Raw genomic sequence first — 24,818 nt, forward strand, 5'->3', positions numbered from 1 at the left:
TTGACGCAAATATTTAGAACTTTATTCATTTCCTGTGATATAATATTTACAATACAAAATGATTATATCAATATAAATACTTGGTCAAACCGATTTTTAAAAAACCCAGTTTCGAAAAGAATGTAAAAGAAAATTTTAAAAAATCCCCCAAGAGGTAAGAGTACGGGTGTTCCCTTTTAATGTTAAATAAATAATTCAATTATAATTATGGATACCAGTTTCTACTTCTTCGTACGGCTTCTTTCCATTCTTTTATCGTTTTCTTGTATTTTTCTCGAATGGATGCCTTGGGCTGATATAGCGCATGCGTACATCGAATTGCTTTAAGTTCGTCGCGTGATTTCCAAACACCTATATGAAAACGCAGAGATATTTTTCAAAACTCAGCCTTTCTTTTAGTTTATGGGTCGGATTTATGCATCCCAGTGTCGGATGTATTATTGGGGAAAGGGTAGAGGAGGCATGCTACCGAAAGGTCTATAAATGACACGTGCTACATTTCTTTCTGGTGGGGGAGGGCAAGGGAGAGCTCGCAACCCACAATGAAGTGAGATGATGCGTCAAAGGAAGAGAAAGGAATGAAACAAATAGTGAATGAAACAAGCGAAAAAATGAGTGAATGAATATCCTACCTGATGCCATCCCGGCAAGGAATGCCGCACCAAGGGCAGACATTTCAGTCTGAGAAGGTTTATCCAAACTTTGTCCAGTTAGGCTACTAGTCAGTTCCATCACAAAATCATTATTACAAACGCCACCATCTGCCCTGAGATAACGATTTGAAAATTATATGTTAAAATAAAAAATACTGGAAAGTAAGATAGGAAAAAAATAATTCAAATTGTGCCATAGACTTAAGAAAACTCAGTATGGACGTCCGCAAGATTTCGATTGCTTAGAGAAGCAATAGCCCACGTTCGATATCTAGTTGCGAACCTTTAGTTGTTTGGTACTTCATGTATTATACAAACGCGTCGATCACCAAATGCATTTATTGGTAGGAATAATTGGTAAGTTTCAGTCGGCAATGATAAGAACATTCTGGTAGAAATGCTAGTCAGTTCACTACATTGAACCGTTAGTTAGAAACTTTAATAGGTTATTGCACATCCCTCTTTAATAATGTTATTGTATTATTATAATGCAATAGACCGTTTTCTTAAGGTTGCGTGTGCATCCATCTTAACGGGCCACAAAACTGAAAAACGCAGTAAAATTGAGAAGACAGTTTTATATTTAAAGAGGAGAGTAACCAATTTTAAGAATTCTTATCGAAAAAAAGATCATAGCAATGTATGATAATGCTCGTGTTCTGGTATCGTGGTCCGTCAAGTTCCTTAAGTTTGGATGCGCACGTAACCTTGAGAAAACTGTCTATTTTGAACATTTTATTCTATGCTAGAATTATTTCATGTTATTTTATGCTAGAATATTAATATCTCGAACGTGGCGACCCACTTCCAGGCGGGCTTATCGTTTGATAAATGAGGACGCCCCTTTGAAGTTGCTGAGCATTAAACCAAAACGACAAGAATTTTACCATTCTAGAGTGCAGTCATTCGTTTACGTTACATTTCCCAAGGTCAGTGTGCGGTGGATGACGTGTCAAAGGGGAGGCTTGGATTGACCGTAACAAAATTTGGACATCGCAGTGTTTAACTTACTTTATTGATGACATGACAGGAACTTGAGTTTCTTCTAGGACAGTTTCGTACAGTTCCATAAACCTGTATTGCAGTACATAAAAATATGTAAAAATACTTTTATCTGTCCTATTTACTATACTCTTCCTTTCAGTTCAGGGCTTCGGGTTGACAAAATGGGCGTCTTTTTCAACCAGCGCAGATCAAGTTTGACGTTCAGCTTCTTTTTGCGCCAAATACGCCACCGGGCCCGAATTGATGCGCAAAAAAAACCCCAAGTAAATCGTCAATATTATATTTTCGTGGTCTTTTAGAACATTAGTGAGTGCTTTTAAAAGAAAGTCGATGTTACGAGGGACGCAAAAGAAAATGATTGAGTAATACACGAAAAACCCTATGGGATTCATCAATATTATATTTTCGTTTGTTTTTGCCCAGAACATGCGTGAGTGTGACTGCGTTAGTGATTTTCAAGTCGCTTAATGCGTGATGCGAAATAAAGTGAAAGATAAACGAACCCGACAAGCGGGCGTCTGGCGGTAAATGTGAAAGAAGGGAAGAAGATAGCATAATCCATATCATAGTCTGACAGCAATCCTGATACCATAAGGAAGAATTAAAAACATGAGATGGGAAGGGGAGGGGAAGGCAGTGGAGGGGAGGGGAAGGCAGTGGAGGGGAGGGCAGAGAAGTGAAGAACTTTAGGAAGATCGATTCCAAAGAAAAACCTCTAAAATAAGTTATGATATGCAGATAGATTTAGGTGCCAACGTTTTCTTTTCTTTTTTCTTTAAAGTCAAGTTTGTAATTGTATATTGTAATATTAGTTTTTCTTTTGTCAATTACAATGTTTTGTGTTTTATTGTATGCACTTTCATTTGATATAGATTGGAAAATAGAATTGATAATTTCTAAAAAAACGCTGATTCAATAAAATTAGTTGTGATGTCTTACCTAAATGCTATGGACTCTAGAATTGCTCTTACAATATGACTCTTTGTTGTGGAAGCTTTTATTCCCATCAGGGACACACAGGCCTTGTTGTCATTGATTGGAGCCTGAAAAACCAATACAGACACAGCAAGGGCTTAGACAGGGAAATGTTGTAGGGGAATCCTCCAATTCCACACAAGACTGGGTTTGGGGGAGGGGGAGGGGGGTTTAGGGGAATCCTCATATTCCACAAGAGACTGGGTTTGGGGGGAAAGGGGTTGTAGGGGAATCCTCCCATTCCACACAAGGCTGTACATAGCCTTTTTCAAGGTAAAAATATATACTGTAACCTCCTGAACGTTGTGATGAATTGACCTCTGCTAGGAACCCAACCCCCCCCCCCCCCCCCATAGAAATGCCTTCTAAGTAAGGATGGCATAGATATAACTAAAAACATATAATTTCAAATAGAAAGGAGACAAGTGAATTGAAAGTGAATTGAAAGTGAATTGAAAAATGTGCAATATTATTGAAATGTGAAAGGAAGGAAACTTAAGGAGGGAAAAATATAGGAAAAAAAGAAATAGTCCTTCCTTTTTTTTCGTTATTCCTAAATTTATTTCTAAAACACATTCAGTGCACACTAACCTGTAAGCCATGAAAAGCTGGGACAAAATAGACATCATCAGAACCTATTAAAGAAGGAAAAAACCACAAGATTAAAACAACAAGATCCAACTAGATAAATAACTGACAGGGGTAGGGTGTGGAGATGTCAACCTCTCCCTCCTCTCGCACAATCAAAATTACTCCCTGAAATAAGCAGCAACAATAACAACAACAATATCATCAGCAACAATATAAACAAAAAAAAAACACACTTATTTTACTTACTTTCTACAGAAAATGCCATATCACTAGTTTGACTAGCATCATCAAAAAAACCTACCAAAGAATAGATAATAAATTTATGACGATTCATGTTTTAATATTTTTTAAAATGTAATTGATAATACTCTATGCAATACTTACCCATTGATTTGGACCATTCAATAGCAGTAGCAGTTCCTGAAGCATTCCCTTCCGCCATGTAGACTAACTCTGATCCAATTTTCCACGCTACTAATGGGTACAAACCTATGAATAGAAGAGAATGTTTAATTTGTTTAAACCTGAAAACTTATATCAAGGACCAAAAGACTGGTCACAAATTAGCATTTGAACTTGTTAGGTCTTTTGCTTGATTTGAGGATTTTTCTCTGTGTTTTTCAGTTTTCTTCCCTTTGTAGAACCTAACTAGCTAAATCCCTATTTGATCTGTGAGTTAGCCATGCCCTGACTTTGATCCGCCCAGAGGTAATGTTTCAGGGTTTGATCTGTGAGTTAGCCATGCCCTGACTTTGATCAGCCCAGAGGTAATGTTTCAGGGGTTTGATAAAATTTAAAGTTTTCCATGTCTAAAGCATACACTATATTTGAGTCACTAGCCTTGGTAAACCCAAACAGTGTAGTCAGGAAAAGCTGCATTGCCCTTTCTACCCTATGCCTACTATGCTTGGTATAAAAAGTAGAGGGTTTCACTTTTATTTGGGGACACCTTAAGCTTAGAAGATGAAGCCCAGGGGCGATTACCATTTAAACCAAACCATCCACTTAGAAATTCATTAGCTAATGGTAAAAAAAGAGTGGGAAACTTTGACTTTCAAAAAATGGGACACGTCAGCTCACATGCATCTATCAAAAGAACCAAAAAGAGGAGTAAAAGTGAATTAACGAGTTTTTTTCAAGAAAAAAAAGGAAATGGAATGATGCATGTTATTAATTTGTTTTCCAGCTGGAATTTCTGATTTTTCTGAGTAAATGTTAAGCACCCCTGATAAAAGATGGAGTATAAATTTTAGATGTAAGACTGTGTATCTACCTGCTACTGATGCATGAGGATATTTTCCTGTGTTGACACAAATAAATGTTCCTGTGCCCATGGTACACTTGACATCACCAACATCAAAACAGCACTGACCAAACATAGCTGACTGTTGATCAGCAACCTAATGTCAAAAACATAGGAAAATACACTGTCACAAGACCTTTTAAACAAATGTTGGGAGGAGGAAGGGTGGGGTAGGGGTGTGTGGTAAGTAGACAAAGTAGCACACCACACCAAAGACTGCAGGACTCATTCATTCATTATTATTGCATGTTGTAAATGGAATTAAAGGAATTTTGATGTTTTCGTTTTACTCACAGTATTCATTAAAAATTATGGAATTATAGATCATTAAAAGTATAATTATTATTAACTTCTAGTCAAATAGTAATGTAGGTATTGATATTGTATAGTACCCTCCCCAAATATCTCAGGTCTACCTCTAACGTGTTAATAATAAATTCAAGATAAAAAATGATTCCCTTATTATTTTTAAACCAATAAGAATGCGCATTATGATAAAATGTACTTACGACTGCTCTAACAGGAATTGGAGCTCCAAAGATGTCTTTAGCAGTATCACATATTGTACCACTAGGGTATGAAAATGAAATAAATATGACAAAGATTCTCAAAAATATCTAGACTATGGTTAGCATAGGAGGAAAATGTGAGCATCCCACTGCAAAGAATATAAGGTGAGTTTACATACCTAGTATCAACAATTTTAGGTAGTATTGATGCTGGAATATTTAATACAGTTGTGATTATAGAACTCCATTCCATCTAAAAAAATAACATCAAATACCTGGTCTTTAAGTGGGAATAGATAAAATGAATGAATGAATGAATGAATTGATGAATGAATGAATGAATGGAAATATGAATGAATGAATGAATGAATGGATAGAAGTATTCATGAATGAATGAATGAATGGATAGAAGTATTCATGAATGAATGAATGAATGAATGGATAGAAGTATTCATGAATGAATGAATGAATGGATAGAAGTATTCTTGAATGAATGAATGGATGAATGAACGAATGAATGAAGAAATGAATGGGTCTTATTGACCTCAAAATATATCTCTATAGAAGTCAAGTCAAGCATGTCTTACCACGAAGGGGTCAAACATCCCAGTGGAACTAGCATTTGAGTAGTCTGTAATATGGTATTTATTTCTTGTTAACTTCCAGAGGAGCCAAGTATCTATTGTACCAAAGAATAACGACCCATTTTCTGCCTTTCTTTGCAACTGCAATAAATGAAAAAAAAACATTATAATTTATATTCTAGCCATGTGAGATTGCTATTTTGAATAATTGGCTGATGCAGTAATAATCAATTGACTAGGGCTAGCCTTGAATTTGAATTTAATCTTACATTAATTTTACTCTTAATTTGAATTTAATCAGCAAACAAATTTTATCATCTGAGAAAGCATTTTTTAAACAATATTAGTAAGTCTGCCAAATTTGGTCCTGATTGACTAGAAGAATAATAGTTACAAGCTTTCAAAAGCGTCAAATATTTATTGAGCTAGTGTACGGTTTGGGTGAATGTGTTGCTAATGAGTCCCAGTCCCTTGCTCGTTTCAGCATTGACCAATAGAATTACCTCAGGATTGTTTTTGAGGAAATAATGGAGCCTCATAATTACCTAGCAACCAAATATAAAAGAATAAAATTCAATCATAATCTTAAAGATTAGGCTTGAAAAATTCAATTGCCATGATATGCAATGTATTTGTATGGTGAATTGTTTCAACCTGCTGAGTAGAAAAGTTCAGGACACTCCCAGCCAAGAACTGTTTACGTCTTGATATCATGTGCATAAACTTGGAACCAGCATGTAAGCTCTTAATGGAACAAATCAATGGGTTAACAAATGGACAAATAAAATCATAAAGGGAGAAAAGGAAAAAGGAAAGATCAAATGGATTGGAAAATGGATAGGGAAATGGTAGAATGGATTAATGGATACATATATGAATAGATGGATGGAATGAATAGATGGATGGGTGGACAATTGAGTGAGTAAATAGATAGACAGATGGAGGTGCAAATGGATGAATGAATGGATGGATATTTGTATGGATAGAGTCTATAATATAAGCTAGGATAAGTGGATGAATGAATTGATGTATGGATGGATGGATGGACGGATGGACTGATGGATGCATGGATGGATAGACGGATGGATAGATGGATGTATAGTTGGATAATGAATGAAATATAGTTGGATAAAGAATGAAACAAATAATAGATAAAGAGAATTAATGGAGAGAATCAACGGATTGGGACGAGAGAAATTAACAAGGGACAGCACAGATAATGAGCAATCAAGGCAACAACAACACACTAAACCTACTTTGATTGCAAGTGATTTGTTCCAGTTTTCTACATGATCACTTGCTCGAAGATCTTGCCATGTTATGAAATTATGCTGTGGTTTCCCAGTTTTCCTAAAAAATTCATTTCATTTAATAATTACGAATACCTCTCATACAAATATTTAAAAAATTTCAAAATACATCAAAATGTTTCATGGTTTTCTAGTAAGAATTCACTAAGATTTTCAAGGATTTTTACAGCATGGAAAGTCATACCTATCCCATGTTACAAATGTCCCTCGCTGCGTTGATATTCCAAGTGCTGTCACATCTTCTGGAGAAATCTGTTCAGCTGTAAAGTTTTGAATTAAAGGACAACTGACCCCAAAAATTGCCGTTTTTCATATAAAACTACAACGTACATAGATCACATAAATTCAACTTTGAACTCTGATACAGCTTCTATGTCGCCGAAAAGAAATAATCAATTCGCGAAAAATAGCAATAGAAGAGCGCCATATTTGAGCCCGCAATAAATTACCGCATTAATGCCGTGACGTCACAACGTGAAGCTTGCATTCCAAACTTGTTGAGTTTGTATATTTCGAGTGCTAGTCGATCTCTTAATAGTCTAAGTTAGAGTAAGTTTCTTAATCCAGATGGTCCATTGTTGTGTGCCAGAATGCACCAACCATTCTTCCAAAACTGAGTCTGTTAGCTACCACAAAATTCCTAACAAAATAGCTCTTCAGAAGGCATGGATAGCGCGGATAAAGAGAGAGAACCTGCCGCCTTTGAAGAACTGCTACGTTTGCAGCGATCACTTCGAGGATTCATGCTTTGAAGTGGATCTGATGGAGCAGTTAACCGGGATAAAAAGGAAGAGGAGATTAAAGAGCGATGCTGTTCCGTCAGTATTCAATTTTTGCAAGCCAGCTAAAAGAAGAGCTACATCAGAGAACCGGCTCAAACGCAAACAAAACGAAGAGGTGAGATAACATGTCATTTATACATAACATAGTTTACATTGTTTTTCGAAATAATCACTCATGAAAAAGACTTATTAATGCATACCGAAGCGAGTCATCAATCATTAGCTATTTATGCTTTCATAGATGAAATGTTGCTTAAAATCATAAGTATAGCTAGTAATATTTGATCGATACTTGAAATTTTCAAAATGGTTATTTGCACGTGTTTAGTTTACATTTGATATCTATTCGTAAACCATAACAATGTTGCCGTAATATTCCAAATTTGCTTGGATAAATGACCACGGAAGAATAATTTATAGCATTGTTGGTTAATATGTTTATTTTGTATTATTTAAGGTAAAGTAGGCCTCGAAGAATGGTTTATAGTATTGTTGAAAACATTGTTTATTTTTGTATTTTCAAAGAATGTGGAGCAGCTATGTGCCACAATAAATCCCTCGTGTGAAGATCCACCAAGTATGGAAACACCAGAGTTCTCTCCTGAACCACTTTGTAAGGAGATTGGTGTTCAGTGTTGCCTTGGTTGTAGATATGTTGTAACATCCACTGTATCAACTCAGACAGAGCCTGGATACTATAAAGATGCCGACACAACAACAGTTTACAATCCCTCCCCTTCACCAAACATCAGTAGAGATGAAATACTCAGTGTGAGCTTCCACGACCACAGCTACAGTACTAGCTATCACCCCTCACCAGTAAAGTCAATGCCAACAGTGTCTCCACAAAAGTCAGAAAAGTCTTTGTTTTCAGAGGAAGAGGGACTCCCACTAAGTGACGATGATGATGGTTTCATTGTTTCATCGCAAGAGACAGTTTCAACAGCGGACAGTGAATTAGAGCCAGAAAACAAAGACTGCAATAAAACTCTTGAAAACCATATCAAAGAACCTAAATATTTGGTATTTAACTCTTGTTTGCAGCAGTTATTCAAGTTTTGTAGAAGCTGTGGAGCACCTGTCGCTGATGTCAACTTTGTATGTCAAGGCAGCCTACTTATTGTGACAACTATATGTATGAAACATCATGCTTTGACATGGTACTCACAGCCAATGTTAAATCGCTTAGCTATTGGGAACTTGTTGATTTCCTCATCAATATTATTTACTGGTAATACTTTTACCAGACTTCAAAACTTTGCATCCTGTCTTGGCCTAAAATTTCTGAGTGAGAGGGTCTTTTACAGACATCAGGAACGTTACCTATTTCCTGTTGTTAATGATGCTTGGAAGAGAGAGGAGGCTGCTGTAATTGAAGAGCTGTCAAATAAGGACATAGTAAATCTCAATGGTGATGGCCGAAGTGACAGTCCTGGCCATAGTGCTAAATATGGCACATATACTATGATGGAGACAAGCACAGGGAAAATTGCCACCTTCAGCATTGTTCAAGTCTCTGAAGTAACCAGCTCCAATGCTATGGAGAAAGAGGGGTTTCTAAGGTGTTTGAACACTTTAGAAGACACGGTCAGTATAAAATGTATCACAACTGACAGACACACATCCATCACCAGCACTATGGCAAAAGATTTTAGCCACATCAAACACCAGTATGATGTGTGGCATCTTTCCAAGTCAATTGTAAAAAAGCTGAACAAGAAAGCAAAATTGAAGAAAAACCAAGAGCTGGCACCCTGGATACAATCCATTTCAAACCATCTTTGGTGGTGTGCTGCTACATGTAATGGGGATGTACAACTTTTGAGAGAGTAGTGGAAATCTGTTGTTCACCATTGCGTGAACAAGCATTCCTGGAAGGATGCAGAGGTATTCAAAAAGTGTGCCCATCCTCCCCTAACCCGCAGACAAGTGCGCACCACACACTGGATCAAGCCGGGGTCACCAGCTCATGTGGCCCTAGAAGAGGTTGTCCTTCAACCAAAGTTACTTAATGACTTGGCAAGATTGACCGACTTTTGTCACACAGGAGGGCTTGAAGTTTATCATTCGATGATGCTGAAGTATTGCTCAAAAAGAGAGCACTTCTCTTACAAGGGAATGGTTGCTCGTACTCAACTTGCTGCCATTGACAACAATTTCAATACAGCTAGAATTCAAGCAATTGTTCAAAAAGGCCCAAGGAGTGGAGAAGCTCGTTATCATGAGTGCTTCCCTAAGATGCACAAGCGCTGGGTTGTTAAGCCAGTCTTGCAAAGAAAAAGCTATGCTTTCCTCCCTGAGCTACAACTGAAAGTACTTGAAATTTGTGAGGGTGGCATGGAGGCTGCAGGGGTTGACCCAATTGAAGAGGTTGAATTACCAAGAAACATTGCTAGTGTTCCTGCCCCAGACAAACAGGAATTGATTGAACGACACCGGTCAAGATTTTCTAGGTAATTAATTTAAATGGAATGTAGTAGAGACTAAAAACACTAAAATGTGTAGTGTTAAGTGATGCTAATTCTAACCATTTCCTATTTTTAATTAACACTATTTAGTAGAAAATAATGCAAAGCATCATTGGCACTCTTTTAGTGATTGTACTCTAGTGAATAGCTGTTTTGAAAGAACTGTCAAGTAAGCCTGTCGTCCCAATCCCCCTCATCTTTGAACAGTTGTGTTCATTACTGGTAATAATTACAATGCTTCTACAAATGGGAAGGTACATGACAGACCCAAGTAAAACTGCTATAAACAAAATATGTAATTAATGTGAAGGGGACCTGATTAAAGTGGTAGATAAGTTTGCAGTTTTTAGATGTTCAGATGAAAATTTTATTAAAATATCATTACCACTTAGGAAACGATTGACTTTTAAATGAAATCTTAAAAGGTCTTTTCTTTAACTATCTACGCTCCATTATATATGGGGTCTCTCCCAGTATGAATGTAGTATAGAAAAAATTCCAGCTGAATAGTGACTTTCGCTTTCACTCATGGGAATCAAGATGTTCATTCATTTGCTCTCAGTGAATTAATCAGCACATGATTACTGAGCTGCAAAGGGCCTATTTGCCTGGGAAAAAAATATATGAGCCATAAATGGCTGACAAGCCTGGATGCCAAGATTTCCTAGTGCCAATTTGTCTGACAATGAGACTAGTCAGTACCGAGATTCTAAGATGGGGTGGGATTCTATCACCAAGGGAATATTTTTTTCATTTAGCACAATTTTTGAATCCATTATAGCATGCTACTTCAAGGCAAATTCTTTATAAACAATACTGACTAGCCTTGTTTTCAGACAAATTGGTGCCCAGGAAATATTGGTTATCCATGTCTAGTATAACTGCAAAATTTGCTTGGTTAGCTCATGATTTTGTCCACTAGTGCTTTGTACACTAGGTTCTCTATTCAGCTGGATATTTTGTCTAGGTGTAGTTGTTTTTAAATAATAAAATATGCAAAACCTAGAAAACATTTATATAAACAACTTTCTATATGTACTTCATCTAAAAATAAATTCATGACTAATCTTATACATTTTGGTCTCAGCCTTTCCATGTTTTCCTTTTCAATTTATCAATTCAGAAATCCTGATAGAAAAAAATCCACTCTGTGTATATGAAATGAAGTAAGGAATAAATAAAATGTATATAATAACTCCATGTAACTTTAGGCCAGGCTAATCATCTGCATAGTGAAAACCTTCAAATTCAAAGTCCTCCTCTAGTCCAGGGGGAGGGAAGTGTGCTCTGATGCACATGACAGCACAAGAGGGCAGAACAACCCGAACTTCCTTTCCAAGAACTCCCCAGCACCATCTTGCTAGTTGCCTATATGCAATGTGTCTGTACTGCTTGTGCTCTGGGCCTTCATACGCATTACTGTACTGCTGTTTGTACTGAGCCCATGCGGTTCGAAGAACATACTTATTGGCACAAACAGGTAAGAATCCAGGATGTTGAGTAATGCATGGTGGTGGTTCATCAGCATCTCCATCTTCAACAACAGACTGGCATGTTGCAACCACTTTTTCGATTTCTTGGCAACAAATGCATTCAGATATTGAATCCATAATTTGGCAGCTACCACAGGTACACCTATTTAACAGAAATAAAACAATTCTTAGTATCTTTGAACATTATCAACGATTGTCCCAAGTGAGAATATACATACACAACTTGTGACACAACTATATCCCTGTATCTATATCCTGCAGTATATAACTTATTGACTATCAAGCGATGTTTTTAAACATGTTTTTAATTAAAATTGTGAAAGTTGGTATTGCTTTTGGTCGCAAACTGGATTCATGCATACCAATATCTAAAGAACATATTGCAAGAACACGAGTGGCAAGATACGATTTTATATAAAATGGATATGTAGTTCAGTTTTGTGATAAGACAGAAGTACGACTTACCAATCTGAATTTGTAAGTCGATTGTTCTCTTGTTCATCGTCTTCAATAATGTCACTGTCAGATCCTTCTCTGAACTCTTCATCTGAGGAGATTTCTATTTCTGGTTCAAACTGATACGGCCGTAAACCAAATTCGTCGTCCATTCCGAAAAATTCTTGAGCGAAATCGTCTCCCGAGCTGTCCGAGCCTTCGGAAGAAGAATTAGATTCTGACATGCCTTTAATTTGATGACCAAGTTGTATTTTTTGAGTAAAAAGTATAAGAAACTGAGGAAGAAGTCAGGCAAACAACTGGAAGCTTGAACTCTTGTGACGTTGTGACGTCATTACGCTATTTTTCTGAGCCCGCGATAAAAGCGCAAGATGGCGGCCACCAGAGCGATATATGCGATGTTTTCAAAAAATTGTTTTAGAAAAATGGATGCTCTATCCCCTTTAAAAACTGGATTTTTGGACTTCTCAAATGATGTAGTTCCTCTTAAAAATGGGTCATTTTGGAGGGTCAGTTGTCCTTTAAATCGCATATATATAAAATGAGAATGGCTATTGCATATCTACAATATAAAGGACCTCCTTGCCTCAGGTTAAATGTAGTCTGATTTTTCCAGAACATTCTTGGAAAAATCATCAAAGGGCTAGTCACACTCCTCAGTATTAGTTCATACCTTCCATAGTTTCCCATATGATATCCTGAAACTGTTCCCATAGGTGATAAGGTTCCATCTCAACCCATCCGGGCTTTGGATGCAGCAATTCTATCTGATTATATATTTAAAAAAAACGAGAAATCAAATAAGGCTTCGTACATGCACTTAGCTGCACAAGCTTATTAAGGTATTGTTTCTGAATGAAAGGATTAGGGTTTATTTGTATTAGTACTATCGGAAAAGTGGAAAATCTTTTCAATCCCAAAAGACAAAAAACAAAATAAATAAATAAATTGTGACAGAGTCAAAAGACACTATTTTGGACAGTAATTATTTAGTCATAAATCTATATTTTTAATTAGGAATGCCTCGTGTACACATAGGAATGTAATTCTTTAGTTAACCGTTTGCGTGGAAAATGCGTAAGCAAGAAATAATTTCCGTACGTAATTACATTACAGTGAGTCATGCCTAGGTTTGGCGCTTGTTTACGTAAGTTCGTGTTTGGGACATCCTGTTTGCGCCTAGGGCGTGCAACCTTGCATAGGATGTGTAAGGTCTTAAGAATGCAGGTTTTTCCATAAAAATAGGCCCAAACTAAGCTTAAATCAGTGTAGTAAAAGTTCTTGAAGACGTTGCACATATCAAGACAAGGAATTCTCTACGATGTAAAGGTATGAATCTTTGAAGCCTTTTACACTTATACCTAGGATAGATTTAGGACAAATCTATGTTAATATCGTTAACTAGTCGTTATATTTTATAGCTTAGATTATTTATATATTTGTTAAGCATTCGTTTCATGTTGTTGTAATGCTAGTCGCATTAGCGCGTAATTTAGTACAAAGTTATTCACGCAGTAGTAATTTAGTAATCACGCTGAGTGTATCTTGTCTTTTAAACTCTTTAAAACGTTTACTATAGGATCGCTACCGCCTTACTCGCTTGTTTAACCTTTTTACTACGATAAATAGCCTTAACTGCGGGATAAAAGACCTTTTCTTTCCAACCTTTAATTTGTTCGCTACTTAAACTCTACACTCAAGGTCATTGTCGCGACCGCGTGTTCAGTAAACCGTGTAATTCTTAGTTTGTCATAAACAAAGGTTAAAATACTTACCTAAAGCCATAGTTAACCTCTAGTCAATTTTTCCTATTGCTTTTTTCCATTGGTTTAGTTCATTTTAAACGGTTTACCGACTTGTACATTAAACTTTGCAACCTAGTAATTTTCACTCGCGTATTGTAAACACTGCTAATCAGTATGCAATATTCAAATTACCTGTGACGTAATTTACGTATTTCCGTTTCTAGTTATATCTAGCAAGACTGTATTCTATTCATAACTTTTTAGCTATTTAGATAAGCTACAAATTTATTTTATCTCATTGTAAATATTTTTCTTGTTTTCATTAGAGATATCCTGTAATCTCGTTCCCGTTTTTTTTCGAGTATTGTAAAGTTGTGTGAATTTTTCAATAAATTCTTTTGTCAAAACCACTTGCAATCTGATTCATAGCTGAGCGCCTTGCCGCCGGTTACATTTTTGGTGTCAGAAGTGGGATTGCAAGAAAGTTGACATTAGTAGTTACTGATTATTTACCAACGGGAACGAGATTGAAATCATGGCGGAAGAAGCTGTGGCTGCACTCACAGAGCAATTGGCTGCACTCAAGGCACAGCTGGATGGCATGCAGGCTGAAGGAGGACCCCCTGCCCAACCTGTTCCTGCACCAGTGGTACAAGTGACAGTGCCAAGGGAGAAGAAGCTGAGAAAGTATGCTGGTGGCAGAGACGACAAGGTGCTTGAAGACTGGATAGCGGATGCACAGAGGTCTGTGGCTGCCCAGAAGTTAACTTCTCAAGAGGCGGTGGATTTCCTGTACCATAGCTTAGAAGGAGCGGCTCGAGATGAAGTTCGACTAAGGCCTGCGGATGACTGGACAGACCCGGAGGGTTTCTTCAGGATTCTGAGAGACGTCTTCGGAGAGAAGCTCACCAAGACCCAGCTTCTCCAGAGGTTTTTCGCCAGAAAACAAGGTGACAGGGAGCCCATCCAGGACTTTGCCCATGCCCTGATGTCGATGGCGGAGCACATAACCAGAGTACACGTAGGAGCCCTGGAAAACAAGGACCAGAACCTCAGAGACACATTCGTTGAGAACTTGCGTGACAACCTGTTGCGCAGGGATCTCAAGCGCTATATCAGAGAACATCCCGAGAAGACCTTCAACGAGGTGAGGCAAGAGGCCTATCGTAGCTCGGAAGACACAGATAGAGGAGCACATCGCCATGCAGCAGCCAAGGAGGTGTTGGTGGAGAGCAACCAAGTAAATGCCATCCAAGAGCTTACAGCAGGACAGAAGGCCCTGGTGGAGAGGCTCATGCAGCAACAAAAATTGCTGGATGAGCAGCAGAAGCTGCTAACCCAACTTACCATGAAGTTAGCAAGCCCATCACCACCACGAAGTCCCCCACGTGGTCCGAGGAGATGTTACAACTGCCACGAGCTTGGACATCTTCGGCCGAACTGCCCAAAGCCCCTGAAAGACAAGGCACCAGCAGCACCACAGAAGGAGTCAAACTCCAGCTCTCCACGGCAGTGAGCCACGCCGTGGAGAGGAACTGTAGTGGCTCTAACTCTCTTTTTCAGAACGAAAAGTTTGTCGGGACAAGTCCCACAGTGGTGGCGAGGATTGGCGGAGTACCTGTGAAAAGCTTAGTGGATACGGGCTCCATGGTTACCCTCATCACCGAGTCGTTCTACAGGGAAAAGCTACAGCCAACCCTAGGAGACCTACACCCTGAAACAAGATTACTGCAGCTGCGAGGAGCTAACGGTTTGGACATCCCTTACATTGGATATATCGTCGCTAAAGTAGAGATTGGAGGAGTGGTGGTCCCTGGGTGCGGCATCTTCATCACGAAGGACACAGCAGCCACTACAGTAATGCAGAGGAGGGTACCTGGCCTACTGGGAACCAACGTTCTTGGGCAGGTGCCCCAATACCAACAGATCCTGCAAGATGAAGAGAAGAAGAGTAAACGTAAAACTGGGTTCGTGAAAGTAGCCGGCTCAAACAAAGTCTGGGTCCCTGCTTTCACAGAATCTGATATCTTGGTCACAGGCCCATCATGGGGCACTGATGCTGTGATCGAACCCCTTGGTGTACCAGTAGAAGGAAACCTCACCGTGGCCAGTACTCTCGTGGATACTACCAAGACGTGTTACTATGTCAGAGTTGCCAACCAGACGGCAAAGGACATATGGCTAAAGCCGAGGACGCGGATTGGAATTGTGCGAGATGGAGAGATGGTCAAGAGAGGAGAGCAGTTGGAGTTCCTACACGAGAATAACATGGTGACAGTGTGCTGTAACCTTAGTGCTGACCCTCAGATGCCACCCCAACGGGAAGCTGTGGGCAAAGTACGTTGGCAAAGGATACAGACACCCCCTCACGGGATTACCCTGGAACATTTCCCCGGGATGGAACTTCAGAGGGAGAAAGCTCTCCAGATGTTCGAAAGAAATGAAGAGGTGTTCGCTTCATGTAAGGAGGACCTTGGCTGTACAAAGACAACATATCATCGCATCTACACAGACGATGATGTGCCTGTCACAGAGCGTTACAGAAGGATTCCTCCAAACCAATACCAGGAGGTGCAACAGCATCTACAAGACTTGCTAGAAAAAGGAGTGATATGTTCAAGTGAGAGTAACTATGCCTCCCCAATAGTGCTTGTACGAAAGAAGTCTGGAGCCTTGAGGATGTGCGTCGACTACCGGAAGCTGAACCAGAAAACCAAGCGTGATCAGTACCCCCTACCAAGGATAGAGGAATCACTGGAGGCACTGCGTGGCGCAAAGTACTTTTCCACCATAGATCTGGCATCAGCCTACAATCAAGTTGAAGTCCATCCTGATGATCAGCACAAGACTGCGTTCACAACGCCCATGGGTTTGTTTCAGTACACTCGGATGCCGTTTGGACTACAGAATGCCCCAGCGACCTTCCAAAGGTTGATGCAAGGAGTCTTCCGAGAGGACATACTTCGCACCCTGATGGTCTACCTGGACGACATCATAGTCTTCTCATCCACCATTGAAGAACATCTTGAGCGGTTGGAAACGGTATTCAGTAAGCTGAAGCATCATGGATTAAAGGTTGAACCAACCAAGTGTCAACTCTTCAGAGATCGGGTGTCCTACCTGGGGCACGTGGTCTCTGCTGACGGTGTCGAGACAGACCCTGAAAAGACAAAGACAGTTAACGAGTGGCCAGTCCCCCAGACAGTGCGCGATCTGCGATCATTCCTTGGTTTCGCGTCATACTACAGAAGATTTGTCCCCAAGTTCGCTCAAATGGCAGGCCCGCTGCACAAGTTAGTTGCTGAGCTCGGGAGCGGAGGAAGTAACAAGACCACCCGGAAGCAGATTGGCGTACTGTGGACAGAAGAGTGCCAAAAGAGCTTCAACAAGTTAAAGAATCTACTAACCTCAGCACCAGTGCTGGCCTACCCGGACTACACCAAGCCCTTCATCCTAGAGACGGATGCGTCCAACGAAGGATTGGGAGCCGTGCTGTCCCAAGAACAGGACGGAAGAGTCAAAGTGATCGCTTATGCCAGCCGAGGCCTGAGAGGTGGAGAGTGAAACATGGAGAACTACTCATCGAGGAAGCTGGAACTACTAGCCTTGAAGTGGGCTGTATGTGAGAAGTTCAGGGAGTACCTGCTGGGATCGAAGTTTGTCGTCTACACAGACAACAACCCGCTGACATACCTACAGTCAAAGAGTAAGCTGAAAGCTGTGGAGCAGAGGTGGGCTGCAGAGTTAGCAAACTTCAACTTCACCATCAAGTACTGCCCTGGACGTCACAACCAGAATGCAGATGCTCTAAGTCGCATCAACCGAGATGAAGAACCAACCACAGTTGAAGTAAGAAGCACCCTAGCCTACTCTACCAATACTACAGACCTACCAGAAGAGGTACGTCAACATTTGATGGTATCAGCAGCGTTCATAAGCAACACAGAGACAAGTGCACTGGAGGAGCAAGCAACCTCATTCCCAACCATACCTCTCACAGAGATCCAACGACTACAGCAGGAGGACCCATGTATCAGTCGTCTCCTCCACTACCGAAACCTTGGACGTCGGCCAAGTAAAAGGCAAAGCCAACAAGAGACAAGGGATACAAGGAAGTTGCTTAGTCACTGGAACAGGATTGAGGAAAGCCATGGAGTTCTCTACCGCCGTACAGGAGTCGGACAGGGAAGTGAGCTTCGGTTACTGCTACTCCCCACATCAATGAAATCACAAGTACTGAAGGGTGCGCACAATCAATGTGGACATCAAGGACAAGACAGGACAGAACAGCTCTTGAGGAAAAGATGTTGGTGGCCCGGTATGCAAGGAGATGTGAAGCAATGGATCTCAAATTGTGAAAGATGTGTCATTGCCAAAGGATCCTACCTTCCAGTCAAGACGCCGATGGGCAGCCTACTAGCTACTAGGCCATTGGAAGTGCTAGCGATGGATTTTACCTTGCTTGAGCCTGCAACAGATGGAAGAGAAAATGTCCTCGTGTTAACAGATGTGTTCACAAAGTTTACAATTGCTGTACCTACCCGTGATCAGAAAGCTACAACCGTAGTCAAGACCCTGATTAAAGAATGGTTCCTTGTGTATGGAATCCCCCAAAGAATACACTCTGACCAAGGCAAGTCATTTGAGGCAGAACTAGTCAAGAAGTTGTGTGCAGTGTATGGAATTAAGAAGTCAAGGACAACCCCCTATCATCCTCAAGGAAATGGGCAGTGCGAAAGATTCAACCGTACACTACATGAGCTTCTAAGAACTCTACCAGCAGAAAAGAAAAGAAGGTGGCCTGAACACCTGAAAGAGTTATGTTACGCCTATAATGCTACGCCACATGCAACGACTAGATACTCACCCTTCTACCTGATGTTTGGTAGAGATGCAAAGCTATCTTTGGACATTCTACTTCCTGATGATGACAGACAAGTGACAGTAGACAACCAGCAATGGATTACCAAGCACCAGACTCGTCTACGAGAAGCTTATACCACTGTGACACAAAACTTGAAGGAAGCTGCTACCGTCAGAAAGAAGATCCATGACCAGAAGGGCAGAGCACTGGCCGAACCACTACAAGTTGGAGAGCGAGTACTCCTTCGCAACCGTAAAGTCAGAGGAAGAAACAAGATTCAAGATAAATGGGACAACCAAGTGTACAAAATCGTCGAACGAAGAGACAACAATACATATGTCGTTGAAAGAGCTGATGGACATGGAGGAGATAAAGTTGTTAGTCAAGGAGAAATGCAAGTGTGTCCAAGACCAATGCTGGAGATACGAGGACGACACAAGCAAGCTGACAGGTCTAGACAAACATGTACTGCATCGCCAGAATCATCAGATGAAGAAGATGACATTGGAGGAATGACAATCGCCTTTCAACCAATGACAGAACCAGCTGAACCTGATGATGATGATGATAGTGATGATGCGTCTGAGGAAGAACTGGCTGCACCTGTACTCCGACGTTCCACAAGGACAACGGCAGGCCAACACAGCAACCTCTATAATCTTCCAAGATCCGCACTTCAGCACTGACGAGTCCACCTGCGTATCATTGTTCCTGAATTTGCTCGAGGACGAAGCAAACAAAAAGGAGGGGCAAGTGTGACAGAGTCAAAAGACACTATTTTGGACAGTAATTATTTAGTCATAAATCTATATTTTTAATTAGGAATGCCTCGTGTACACATAGGAATGTAATTCTTTAGTTAACCGTTTGCGTGGAAAATGCGTAAGCAAGAAATAATTTCCGTACGTAATTACATTACAGTGAGTCATGCCTAGGTTTGGCGCTTGTTTACGTAAGTTCGTGTTTGGGACATCCTGTTTGCGCCTAGGGCGTGCAACCTTGCATAGGATGTGTAAGGTCTTAAGAATGCAGGTTTTTCCATAAAAATAGGCCCAAACTAAGCTTAAATCAGTGTAGTAAAAGTTCTTGAAGACGTTGCACATATCAAGACAAGGAATTCTCTACGATGTAAAGGTATGAATCTTTGAAGCCTTTTACACTTATACCTAGGATAGATTTAGGACAAATCTATGTTAATATCGTTAACTAGTCGTTATATTTTATAGCTTAGATTATTTATATATTTGTTAAGCATTCGTTTCATGTTGTTGTAATGCTAGTCGCATTAGCGCGTAATTTAGTACAAAGTTATTCACGCAGTAGTAATTTAGTAATCACGCTGAGTGTATCTTGTCTTTTAAACTCTTTAAAACGTTTACTATAGGATCGCTACCGCCTTACTCGCTTGTTTAACCTTTTTACTACGATAAATAGCCTTAACTGCGGGATAAAAGACCTTTTCTTTCCAACCTTTAATTTGTTCGCTACTTAAACTCTACACTCAAGGTCATTGTCGCGACCGCGTGTTCAGTAAACCGTGTAATTCTTAGTTTGTCATAAACAAAGGTTAAAATACTTACCTAAAGCCATAGTTAACCTCTAGTCAATTTTTCCTATTGCTTTTTTCCATTGGTTTAGTTCATTTTAAACGGTTTACCGACTTGTACATTAAACTTTGCAACCTAGTAATTTTCACTCGCGTATTGTAAACACTGCTAATCAGTATGCAATATTCAAATTACCTGTGACGTAATTTACGTATTTCCGTTTCTAGTTATATCTAGCAAGACTGTATTCTATTCATAACTTTTTAGCTATTTAGATAAGCTACAAATTTATTTTATCTCATTGTAAATATTTTTCTTGTTTTCATTAGAGATATCCTGTAATCTCGTTCCCGTTTTTTTTCGAGTATTGTAAAGTTGTGTGAATTTTTCAATAAATTCTTTTGTCAAAACCACTTGCAATCTGATTCATAGCTGAGCGCCTTGCCGCCGGTTACAAAATGAATAAAAGAGGTTAATCACAACGTACTTTGAACTTTGTTCAACTGTACATTTGATAACAAGACTTATAATCAAATAGATTACGTCTGTTCTTATAGTTATATAAGCTTAATATTCAATAAGACAGAACAATGAATAAGTTGGTTACCGTATAGCTTTCTTTTCAATCAACTTTATATTAAAGGCAGAGTAAAAATCGGTTCGCCAATGCAATGTTTACGAGAACCACTTGACAACATAACAACGACACTTTACCTTTCTTGTAGTATTGTACTTAGAAATGCCGGATTTATCAAACAGATGACATGTTAAAAGGGTAGTTCCTACGTCTACGGCGATGATGTTACATGGTTTTTCTTTGTGTTCACTTGTACTTTTGTTGAGATTCATTTTTCAAACAACCCTTTTATTTCGGGGTCAATATCATACTGATGGCTTGCTAGTGTAGTCGAGTGATCGAGCACGTAAGACTGCCAAGGGGGGTGGTATGAGGGGATATCTTTGTTCTACATCAAAAGCACAATTTATTAGTTTTTCTTTCAAAACTACTTACAATTTAAAAATATGTATTTAAATCTACTTTCTTAACCTATAATTCAATCCAATTTTGCATTAATGACTTTTTAAGGATTGATTCGCTAAAAATATCTGACAACCCTCCCCTCCCTAGTTTATTATATTCTGGAGCCGAGATAGACTGGTATCAATTTGGCGCGCCATTTTGAATATTCCCAAAAGATATGATGGCGGGCTTTTCAATCAAAACATAAAAAATCAATATTTGATATATTTAGATTATTGATTACATTTCCTTAATAAGCATTTATGGAAACAAAAATTCATGGACAGTTGTGATACTTTAAGCTTAATTTTAGTAACAGAAAATAGTATTGTTTTCGAGCTAAGTTACTAGTAGCTTTCTTTGCTTGGACTTTCCTGCTCTAAAAGACTTGAAAGAACTTTCAAACTTTGCACAAATGTTCGGCAATCAAGGAAGCGATCAAGGGTGTGGGAAGTGGCTCACAACTAAGAATACGAGAAGAATTGCTCAGTCACTAAAGCAGAAAAATGCAAGAGGAACACGTAAAGGAAGAAAGAAGCAGTCAGTCATCAAAACCGACCACCTACCAGGAGTGGTTACTAGTATCTCTAGCACACCAATGTCTCCTAGACTTATAGAGATGTTATCTCGTGTAAAACAGGCTAAAGTAGAGCGGTTTTTTAAGCCTGCTGGTTCAAAGGACCAAGAAAACAAGAAGTCTGAAAGTGAAGAGAGAAACGATGATGGACTTGGGAAAAAAGATGTGTTGCAAAGCTACACGACTCCTATTTCAAAACGACGACACAAAATGACTACAGGTTGGTAGGAACCAATAAGAGTAATTTCTAAATTCTGCTCGTGCATTAACACCCCCTCCCCCTCCTTTCCCTCCATACCCTAGAGCTATTTACCTGCACCCCACCACACCCAGATACCTGTGAGGATATTCATTTTCTACCAATCAAGTTACAGGATATTTGGATAGTGCGTGATTTAAAACCATTAATTGATATCTGTAGCACTCTCTCTCCTACATTCCACCCCTCCCCATGCATTATACAGCCATACAGCCATAACACAAGACACACACACACCTCAAGTAGTAGGCTCCATTCCATAGCTAATGCCACACGACTTTGAATTTATGTTGATATTCGATTTGATTCCCACAGACCAGGATGAGTTGCAACTGTGGGGGGATGATGGCATAACTTCAAGCGAAAGACTTCAAAATGAGACAGACAAACTTAATATAAGTGGAGTATTGCCAATTGAAGTGTCAAAGCCCTGCTCATCTGCTGATGATGATTTACATGGTTTACATCAATTCAATACCACAACAACAAATCAATATGAACCATTTATTAATTCAAGTCAAGATGATGTAATAAAAAGTCCAGTTTCAAAGAAATTGAAATCCATGACAGCTGAATCTCCAACTTGTCCTTTGAGTCTATTTCCTAGTAGTTTCAATAATGATGATGAAAAAGATTCTGACAGTTTCCACTATACGCAGTGGGTTGATGAACAGAAAAGAAAATCCAAGGAGCTTCAAGATAATAGTCCTGGTATAAGTGAAAAAGGAACAGAGCTATGGGCAAACTCTGGTGGAAGTTCATTATCAGGTTCTAGTAATTTGAACAAAAAATATGACCAAGATATTTTTGATGAGATCAATTCTGACACAGAGTCTCAGTTTCGTTTTTCGCAGTGGGCCTTAGAGCAAAAATCAAAGTGTAAAAAGTTACAGAATGATTCACATGATGAAGTGTTATCTGAACCAAGATCTAAAGATTGGACAGTAAGCTTGAGCAAGAAATTTAAACAGTGTAAGAGTTCAAATCACCTTCAATCAGACATGAATTGGACTGAATCAAACTTTCAATATACAGAATGGGTCAAAGAACAAAGAACAAAAAGCAAAGAAATTCAAAATTTATTACCAGAATCAAAGGAACTTCGTCAAACTTGCCATAGAATAAGAAATGAAAGTTTGGATGAAAATGATGTGTGTATTCCAGAGTCAGAAGTATTTGAGGGAGTTGAATTAGGGAGCCAATGTGGATGGGAGTATGAAAAGAATGATTACAAAGAAGACAAATCAGAGAATGCAAGGAATAGAGATCACCTAAAGAACAGTAATATGAATCCTTTCTCTAGAGAAGCATTAATAGATGTTCCTAATGAAGTGATGTGTGACAATGGGGCCTGTTCTAAGACAGAAAGGAAGCATCTGAGAGAACTGTATCAGAAAGACATTGAAAATGAAGAAAGTTACATGACTAGTCCCACCCAAGAGTCTGAATATTTTTGGTACACAGAGTGGACAAAAAATCAAAGGCAGATTTGCAAACAAATCCAAAAAGACCCAGAATTACCAAGTTTTCATCATGATTTCTAGGATGTACCTACTAAGAATGACATAAAATCTGTGAACGAAAGCCTAGAAAAAGAAAATCAGCTTGTCCTTGCCTCTGATACCGACCAAGGGAGTGATAGTGAGACATAAGTTTTCTTAGTTTTCAAACGTTTTGCGTAATATATCCAGTTTGTTTAGTTTTGAAAGTGCAAATTAATAATTCCACAATTATAACAAAAGAAATTAATCCCCCAAAAACGACAAGCATTTATTTCTGTGCACCTGAATTATTAAATTAGAATGAGAGTATCAATTATATTCACTATGATAAATTAAAAGTAGATAAACAATGTAATCACAAGTGTCTAATATTTTTCTTTATCATTTCTTGTGTTTCTGTTATTACATGTAAATGGAATAAAATTACAGTATATAACATATTTACAAAATGATTAATACAATAAAAAAAATGTATACCATACTTTGCATGTGATATAGATTTTATGTTTGTGTTTCGGACTAAATAAGAGCTATTTGTTTTCATGCAATTTTCGTATTTTGCATCCACTGCACAACCAGACACATATTTAGATACTCTGTCGTGTTGATCCAATGCCCAACATGTCAATTCCATGTCCCTGCAATCTTAATAACTTCAAGATATCTGATGTTTTGTCCGAATTTAGTAATTTGTTATACATGTAGGTGGAATCCAAAACCCTTGATGCCTCCAGGGCTGAAAATAACCACCAGTCAGTCACTGGTCATAGTAATAACCAAAGTAGTCTTAACTCAGTCATAGCTTGTTCCTGGCTCACCCTTATTGGTACAAATGGCTGGCAAGATAAAATCTGGTCCAACAAGTTCCAATTCTGACTGGACATTATCTGATGGCTGGCCATTTTAATCTCTGGTACCTCTCAAAGTATTAATATCAAAAACAGAAATGAATCTAGGATAAGAGTATTAGGGTGACTAAGTGTCTTTCTCTATAGATTTTATGACCATAAACCCAAAGATTGGCAGTATTATTTCTTTCCCTTTGTTTTCTGGTGAACAAGCTCCCTGAAATCTGACAGAATTTTGTTTTCTCTCTTGGATCGCTCTTCGTAGTTAAACATTGCTAATGCACGCCTGTAGATTAAAAGAAAGAGTAATTTTGAATAAATAAAAC

The 24,818-nt window shown here is 38.9% G+C and overlaps 5 protein-coding genes across 12 annotated transcripts in view; 2 read left to right on the top strand and 3 right to left on the bottom strand.

Moving 5' to 3' along the window:
- On the bottom strand, positions 1–21,180 carry LOC116291786 (glycerol kinase 5). Of its 2 annotated transcripts, XM_089026217.1 has the most exons (18): positions 15,222–15,355; positions 13,905–14,904; positions 12,803–12,896; positions 7,115–7,190; positions 6,877–6,970; positions 6,275–6,364; positions 6,124–6,165; positions 5,624–5,761; positions 5,216–5,289; positions 5,037–5,097; positions 4,498–4,624; positions 3,609–3,713; positions 3,471–3,521; positions 3,225–3,268; positions 2,598–2,701; positions 1,665–1,727; positions 633–766; positions 1–351 (listed from the first exon to the last, which is right to left on the bottom strand). In XM_089026217.1, exons 3-18 carry the CDS (start codon positions 12,858–12,860, stop codon positions 206–208), a joined length of 1,407 nt encoding a protein of 468 aa, XP_088882343.1. In that variant the 5' UTR covers positions 12,861–12,896; positions 13,905–14,904; positions 15,222–15,355; the 3' UTR covers positions 1–205. The 2 variants fall into 2 exon arrangements, with proteins under 2 accessions (XP_088882343.1, XP_031554856.1); XM_031698996.1 differs by lacking the exons at positions 13,905–14,904; positions 15,222–15,355 and adding an exon at positions 21,000–21,180.
- LOC148913255 (uncharacterized) lies at positions 7,483–10,576 on the top strand. The gene is made up of 2 exons (XM_089026216.1): positions 7,483–7,827; positions 8,238–10,576. The coding sequence occupies exons 1-2, from the start codon at positions 7,498–7,500 to the stop codon at positions 9,543–9,545; spliced, it is 1,638 nt and encodes a 545-aa protein (XP_088882342.1). The 5' UTR covers positions 7,483–7,497; the 3' UTR covers positions 9,546–10,576.
- On the bottom strand, positions 10,517–12,476 carry LOC148913256 (uncharacterized). Its single transcript, XM_089026218.1, has 2 exons — positions 12,139–12,476; positions 10,517–11,815 (listed from the first exon to the last, which is right to left on the bottom strand). The coding sequence occupies exons 1-2, from the start codon at positions 12,351–12,353 to the stop codon at positions 11,398–11,400; spliced, it is 633 nt and encodes a 210-aa protein (XP_088882344.1). The 5' UTR covers positions 12,354–12,476; the 3' UTR covers positions 10,517–11,397.
- The window catches only part of LOC116291814 (retrovirus-related Pol polyprotein from transposon 412), a 15,626-nt gene continuing 8,249 nt past the window's right edge, over positions 17,442–24,818 (top strand). For 3 of the 7 annotated variants that reach the window (XM_089026210.1, XM_089026213.1, XM_089026211.1), the window contains exon 1: positions 17,442–19,872. In XM_089026210.1, coding sequence (XP_088882336.1) covers positions 17,442–19,424 — 1,983 coding nt within the window. In that variant the 3' untranslated portion in view covers positions 19,425–19,872. Of the gene's footprint in view, positions 19,873–20,614; positions 20,753–21,946; positions 22,104–22,457; positions 24,005–24,818 lie in introns of those variants that run through there. The other 4 variants (XM_089026215.1, XM_089026214.1, XM_089026208.1 and 1 more) reach the window with 4 other exon arrangements.
- Positions 23,997–24,818, bottom strand: part of LOC116291816 (uncharacterized) — a 4,722-nt gene continuing 3,900 nt past the window's right edge. The window contains exon 11 of the mRNA XM_031699030.2: positions 23,997–24,778. Within this exon, the coding sequence (XP_031554890.1) occupies positions 24,673–24,778 (106 nt within the window). The 3' untranslated portion in view covers positions 23,997–24,672. The remainder of the gene's footprint in view (positions 24,779–24,818) is intronic.

This window comes from Actinia tenebrosa, unplaced genomic scaffold (genome assembly GCF_029948245.1).
Source record: "Actinia tenebrosa isolate PJP-AT-01 unplaced genomic scaffold, QUT_ActTen_1.0 PGA_scaffold0__85_contigs__length_37466705, whole genome shotgun sequence".
Classification (NCBI taxonomy): domain Eukaryota; kingdom Metazoa; phylum Cnidaria; class Anthozoa; order Actiniaria; family Actiniidae; genus Actinia; species Actinia tenebrosa.